This window comes from Ictalurus furcatus, chromosome 7 (genome assembly GCF_023375685.1).
Source record: "Ictalurus furcatus strain D&B chromosome 7, Billie_1.0, whole genome shotgun sequence".
Taxonomy (NCBI): Eukaryota; Metazoa; Chordata; class Actinopteri; order Siluriformes; family Ictaluridae; genus Ictalurus; species Ictalurus furcatus.
Genome location: NC_071261.1, coordinates 12,443,841 through 12,451,575, shown reverse-complemented (window position 1 = coordinate 12,451,575; position 7,735 = coordinate 12,443,841). Strand labels below are relative to the sequence as shown.

The window sequence follows — 7,735 nt, the reverse complement described above, 5'->3', positions numbered from 1 at the left end:
CACTTTAACCCAGAATCAGCCCATGCTCTGGCCCGCCTGGGTTTACTGCACGCGCTACTCGGACCGACCCTCGGCAGGTAACACACCTCAATCAGGTCTCTATATTTCAAATAAATACAACTCGGTATGCTTCTTTATAAATCTTCTAAACACCTTCAAAAAGTACTTTCCTCGCTGTGTCACGTCAAGTCTTCTAGACAGAATGAATTTTTGTCCAGTTATTGTAACATCGCACTAGTCATGATGCGCTCTGTAAAGTAACCATTTGGTATAACCTCTATAATAATTTGCCACTCTCAAATAAGTTGTGCTTATTTCTCTGATAGGTAAAAACCCCTAACACATTCAAAATGAAATAACTTTTTTTTTTCCTAAAAAGTAAACCAGCATTGAAAAAAAATGGATAGCAAGTTTCTGGTTTAAAAAAAAATGACAAATTCCCCCATATCGGTCCAAACTGTTAGTAATGAACGTGGAACCATAAAATCCTGAATAAATAAATAAATAAATAAAATAGCCTACATTTAGGCAATAAGGCAAAATCTGATCCCCTGATCCAACCCATTTGTCCAACGATCAAAAAATATAATCTTAAAAAAAAATAGCTGTCACATAGCCTAAAAATAAGAAGAATAAGAATAAAAATAATAATCAATCCAGTCTTTACAATATAAATATCTAAAATAATAATAATACTAAGATTAATTTAAAAAATATTACAAGTCATGACCTCTAAAAGAAATATTCAGAAAATTTCAGTGTCTCTAAAATGGATGCGATCTACACGATTTTTCCCTTTAAAACAAGTGTTTAATATTTAGTATTAATTGAGTAATAGTTAAAATTATATATATATATATATATATATATATATATATATATATATATATATATATATATATATATATATATATAAAATAAATAAATAATCTATTCCAGTGTGGACAACAAACAGTTAAAGTATAGAGTGAAGCTTATAGGCTGGAGCACAGCCACAACCTACTGAAGGGGAATCAGCATGTACAATGTATAGATTAGCACTGAATAATTCAATATTAAAATGTTCAAATTTAAAAGAAAAATGAAAATAATAATAATAATAATAATAATAATAATAATAATAATAATGTTGATTTATGAGCCATGAACTTCAATGTGATGTTTGTTACTGCTGTCGGCTTACTAAGCAAAATCCAAAGGCTGAATTAACTCTTAAAGCCTCGTTAAATACCTGAAGTGTTGGATTCAAGCAATATATATTTATGTGTGTGTGTGTGTGTGTAGAATTAACTCTTGTGGTGCTGAATGAACACTTACAGTCCTACAGTGTTGAATTTTATTCTTGCTGTGGTATTTTGTTTGACTGTTACCACAGCGATAGTAATCTTAGCAACTGGCTAGTGAGGTGTTGCTAGGGTCTCTTTCTGAGTGGGTTTTCTGACAAGTTAACGATTATAGCGACAATTTTACGTTGATAATGTGTAATAAAGGTATTTAAGCGACTAATATAACGAGTCGTATCTTTCTGTGAGGTGAAATTGTGATGTTTGTGTGAAACATGACTCAAATTCCCGAGTCTAGAGCAGAGCTTTAGAAAAGAAACGTATTGAGCTTTAATCAGTTAGCTATATCGTGTTATTTTATTCAGGGTAATGGAATTAGCATGTCGCTAACAGCAGCTCGTTAGCTTATTGCTAATGTTTATTGCTGTCTGGAAGAACACGGAAAATAAATAAATAAATAAAAAGCCAAGCAATGTAGCTGCCATGAGATATTGCCTACTCCATAGGTTGCTAGGGAATTTGAAGAGATATAGCTAGCTAGCTAAAATAAACCCAGCTAGCTCGCATTTTTTGTTAAAAGAGATTTAAAAAATCTACCCATAAAACCACCACAACATCAAAATAATGGAATAATCTTATGTGGTGAAAATATTTGATAACCTATTCTACCATGGTAGCTGTACTAAAAATAGGAAGTCCACGTTTTTTTGTGTGTATAAAATAATACTAACATATGAGACATATGAGCATATCAAATTTAATTTTATTTATTTATTATCAATTCACATATGCTATTATAACAACAACAACAAAAATATTGATTTTAAACAGAACCTAGCTGGCCTATCCATGAGATTTGGGCTCAACCATTCCTTTAAGACCTGATACAGTATGCATATACTTACAGGCTACTTTAGTATTTCTATACATATTTTCTTTAGAGTTTCTATATTCATATTCATATTCATATGAGTGCATAATGTAGGTCTATAAGAGACATAATTTCTTATTGTGCGATGCCAGTCTTCTTCTTCTTCTTCCAAGTTCATTAGCATATTTTTGGGACAATGGACTGCAGGACGCCTCTGGCTGTCTCCAGCATACGAAAAGGTCCCCCCCAAAAAAAAGGATTTAAGACGAGTTTAAGATTTGTGGAAAAAAGCTGTTTGACACATTCATTTATTATTTGTTTAAAAAAAAGTGCAATGAAAGAATAAATCAACTATCATGCATAATGCACCGACTGCTTCAAATCCAAAGCAGGGCTGGCAAGAAAACCGACATTTCAGCTACTACTGGTTATAAAAAAAATTGTAAATAAAAAAAGCTTTAATAAATCTTCCAAATATCATCCAAAGTTATTCGGATCCGTTTTTACGGGGAAATTTTGGTTGATGAAAACAGTTTTCCCTGGTTTTGGCGCTGAATTTTTGCCTTTTACGAAATTAGCATTTAAAAATGTGTATTTTTTTGTTTATATACGTGTTTTAGAATGGGATAACATGGAATATATGAGATTGGATATACATATAAAATCCACTTTTATATTTGCAGGAGTTTATTTTATCCGACGCTAAAGGGCAACCCTAAAATCATGTTCCTGTTTTATTGTCTTGTTTTTTTGTTTTACGTATAAGGCCTAAATCACATGAAATACTGCTCTGAATTTGCGTTTTACTCTTTAAAGCAGCATGATGAAATTATGTTGACTATCCAAGCTCAAACCCAAATTTCCACCATAAAAATGCTCAAAATGGAGCCCATCGTTAATATTCATGACTATTCCGCATGAGAGCTTTTCCCCAGCAACAATAACTTGTATTATTATATCTACTATATTCTACTGGAAATGCATTACTATACTACTATAGTACTACCCTATAATCCAGAATTCCTAGGAATTCTACCACGCCAGAGCAATTTCGTTCCATTTTACAGAAATAAAGTCGGGATTAAAGATATCAGACCCTCGCCCTATCCTTAAACAGTGGTAGCCAACCGTCATACAAGCTGATCAGGCGAATTCTTACGTATAAATCGTTGTGAAGTCGTTTATATATCGTAAAAAAAATATATATATATCTCTACTGTTGAATTAACATCTGGAACTTTGATGCTTTTGTAAACCAAAATGACCCGAAATTCACTCAATCACCAATAGTAATAATATTTATACACAACTGATTTACTCAATAGCGTATAGACGTCAATGGATGGATTGATGGATGAATGGATGGATGTGGAATCAAATTAGCAAATAAATCATTCTCTAATTTTGTGCACATTCAAAGGTTAGGGTGTTAGAATTCCTACAGATTTTGCATTTATTCGATTTACATGATTATAGTATTGTATATATTAACGAAGTAGTGGTAGAAATATGCAGTTGCAGTCATAATTATTCAACCCCCATTGCGAATCAGGTTTATTGTCAAAATGTACAGACTTTCGATGAACAAACAAAAGCGATTGAAATAGTTAAACACAATGAACGCTTCAAGTGGTTTCCCCAAATTTAACTAAAAATGCAATTTATAATGACTTCTTCAGTTTCAAAATTATTCAACACCCTGAATAGAATCCCTTGCAACAGCACAAATATGCACAACAGGTGTTGTTTCAAGCACACTTGATGCAACTAATCAAGGGCTTCATTAGTTGCACCAGGTGTGCTTGAGCTGGATCACATGAAATACCTGAACTGGCTAGGGGCAGAAAATGAATGATATACCTGGACGGGGCAGAAAAAGGAAGCTATCAACAGCTGTAACCAGATTTCTGAGAAGACAGGTCGTGAAAAACCCTCAAGTGACTGCAAAACACCTGCAGCAAGACTTGGTGCAACAGGCACCAACAGTAAGGTACGTACTAAACGCAAAAGGTTTCCATGCCAGAACTCTAAGACGTACCGCACTACTGACCCAGAAGCACAAGAAAAGTCGCCTCAAAATCATATAAATAAGCCACAGAAGTTTTGGGATTCTGTTCTGTGGAGAAATGAAACAAAACTGGAACTTTTCAGCACGATGGATCAGCGGTATGTCTGGAGAAAGAAGAATGAAGAAAGAATACTGTCCACAGTCAAGCATGTTGGTGGCTCCGTGATGCTCTGGGGCTGCTTTGCATCCTCTGGCACTGGACACCTGCAGCGTGTGGAAGGCAAGATGGATTCATTGAAGTATCAGGAAATCCTAGGAGAAAACGTCATGCCATCTGTGAGGAAGCTGAAGCTTGGGAGTCATCGGAACTTCCAACAGGACAATAATCCCAAGCATACCTCAAATTCCATCAAGGCTTGGTTGCAGAAGAAGTCCTGGAAGATTCTACAGGGCCATCACAGTCACCTGACTTGAACCCCATAGAAAATCTCTAGTGGGATTTGAAGAAGGCGGTTGCAGCACGCAAACCCAAGTATATTACTGAACTAGAGGCCATTGCTCATGAGGAACGGGATAAGATCCCTCAGACACGCTGTCAGAAGCTGGTGTCTGGCTGTGCATCTCATTTGCAGCAGGTCATAATAGCAAAAGGGTGCTCTACTAAGTAATAAAGATGCTTGCCATGAAAGGGTTGAATAATTATGAAACTGGAGAAATCATTATAAGTTGCATTTTCAGTTGAATTTGGGGAAACCACTTGAAGCATTTGTTGTGTTGAACTGTTTCAACTGCTTTTGTTTGATTTGTTCATCGCAAACAGCTAAAGTCTGTAAATTTTGACAGTAAACCTGATTTGCAATGGGGATTAAATAATTTTGATTCCAACTGTAGATAACCGTCACTTTGGATGGGTTTTTACTTTTGAACACCTACGCCATTTCTATAATGCATCTTCATAGACCAAGGAATTAAAGATGGCCCAAAAATAAATGCGATAATGGGACAAAATGGTGGCAAGATGTAATTCTTTCATAGTATTCTGCCATTATAGGCACTGCATATTGGATTATATCAGCATATCAGCTTTTACAAGAGCAAAAATTTCTATAAATGATATTGAGGAAGGCAAATTTGAATGTTTCGATGATTGGGTTGGATTTCGTTAAAAAATGTAGTACGAAAAGGTAGAAATGCTAATGGTTTCCCTATCCCTAACCTTGTAACTTGTCATACAACTCTAATTGTGTGAGCATGAAGGCATTTTGAGCAAAATACTGATTTCAAATGGAGAGTTTGGCTCAACCATTTCAACATGAGCTGATATGAGCGTACTACAAGTGGACGCGCTACTTTAATAGCTAAAATAAGTGTTAGTTCAACTGTATGCAGTCAGCGTGGGTAGTTATTCAACACCGTAGGTGTCGTTTGACCACCAAACTTAATTAAACGCAGTAAGGGTTCATTATACGCTTAAATGGAGGCGTTAATTGAACACAATAAGGGTTAATCCAACACTGGTGATTTTGCTGAGGAAGGGACGTAACTGCTTCCATGCTGTGGACACGGTAAGTGCTAATTCAGCACTGTAGGTGTTAAACCAACACTATGAGACTAAATTCAACATTTTAAAAGTTAATGAGTGTTAATTGAACTGTGCGGCGAACAGTGTAGGTGGTGATACGGCAGGGTGTAAACGCTAGTCTTAAACTGTTAATTCGACACTGTAAGAGTTAATCCAACACTGGTGATTTTGCTGAGTAAGGGATGCAACCCTTAGCATGCTGTTTCCAAACTGCCTTGCCTTGCTATTTGTTATTTATTCCAACTCAACATAGCCACGCCCACCGCAGGTCCCCGAACCCGCAGACCAAAGAAGAGCAGCAGCAGCAGCAGCAAGGAGGACAAGCGGCCGCGCACCGCCTTCACGGCTGAGCAGCTGCAGCGCCTGAAGGCGGAGTTCCAGTCGAACCGGTACCTGACGGAGCAGAGGAGGCAGAGCCTGGCCAACGAGCTGGGCCTTAACGAGTCGCAGATCAAAATCTGGTTCCAGAACAAGAGGGCTAAAATCAAGAAGGCTTCGGGAATTAAGAACACGCTGGCGCTGCACCTGATGGCCCAGGGCCTGTATAACCACGCTACCACCACCAAGGATGACAAATCAGATAGTGACTGAGGGGTGGGGCGAGGTGGAGGTTGGAGGAGAGGGGTTTGGAGAAGATAGAGAGGAGGTAGATGGAGAAAAAGAGGCGGAGAGAATGAGAGAAGGAGAAGGAAGGGGGGATGAGTACTATACAACCATGCCGACATCATGATGGAGAGGGGGGGGGGTAGAAATGGAGAGAGCTACCACCCAGAAATCGGACTGTGACTTGGGTGGGAATGGCAAGAGAGTGAGACAGGTGAGATAGAGACAGAGAAAGAGAGAGAGAGAATGACAGATGAAAAGAGGTCACAGTTGTATTTCCAATGCAATAACTCTTAAGCATCAAGGGCCAGTGTACAAACATACCAGCATTAACTGAGGTTCAAATCAAAGTGTTATTATTCGTCAGACTTGAACAATACTTATTATTATCAAAAAACAAAACAAAAAAAAAAACCCAGGAAAAGCATGGCGGCCTCGCTATTGGATTTGTGTTTATGCTGTTTTATAAATAGAGCTTTTCACGGGCTGCATTATCACTAGAGAGAGAGAGAGAAAAACATCCTGCTTCAATCCAAAGACTATTTCCTGCAACTGTGAATATTAATAAATGAGGCATTGTTATGATTATTCCACTAAGGCATGTGCCGATATTACCTTTTCATATCGCAGAAAACGATAGTATCCCTTTTGAAAGTAATTACCTGCACGTGTTACGGATCGGAACAAGGATTCACTTCTCACTTCTTGTGTTCTGATCGCTTCTAACGTGTTGTGCCGTCGACGCTTTGTTCACTTGCGATCGCTTGCCGGATTCGTAGCTTGGATAAAAGCGCGTTCACGTCATGCTGATACTACGATAATTATGTCGCTCATCTCCTCAGACTCGGAAATCCGGCGAAACCAGCGTCTAGCTAAATTATATTTTAGCCTTTTTTACGCTTTATACGTTTTAACCGAGAAAACAAAACTGCACTATAGCATGGACGATGTGGAAATTACTAGAAAATTACAACGTTTACGATATATTTAAATCTCAACACTCCTGGAAACTGGATCCTTTTGTGTGTGTGTGTGTGTGTGTGTGTGTTTTCATAAAATTCTTAGTAATTTGCATAATTAAAGTTCGATTTGTCATTGCTGTCATTCAGACGTAAACCAACGACTCGTTTAAGAAATACAAAAAAATAGTTAGCTCTCGTAGCAAAGGTGTTAATTAACACTAGCCGTATGGATTGTAGCTTGGGAGGATATACAGTGCCTAAATATGCCTAAAAGAACGCAGGGGTAATGACGATCATTCAAAATGGCCACGATAATAATTGTGCACATTTAATATCGTGATTAAATCACGTAAACGACGATTTATCGGCACATGCCTTTATTCCACTCCATTTTTTGGGTCAATGTTTTGATGCATGCATGCAGCG

The 7,735-nt window shown here is 37.3% G+C and overlaps 1 protein-coding gene across 1 annotated transcript in view; it reads left to right on the top strand.

Moving 5' to 3' along the window:
* Positions 1-6,335, top strand: part of en2a (engrailed homeobox 2a) — a 7,479-nt gene extending 1,144 nt beyond the window's left edge. The window contains exons 1-2 of the mRNA XM_053628504.1: positions 1-77; positions 6,013-6,335. The exon at positions 1-77 is cut by the window's left edge and continues 1,144 nt beyond it. Of these exons, the coding sequence (XP_053484479.1) occupies positions 1-77; positions 6,013-6,335 (400 nt within the window). The remainder of the gene's footprint in view (positions 78-6,012) is intronic.
* The last annotated feature ends 1,400 nt before the right edge of the window (positions 6,336-7,735 follow it).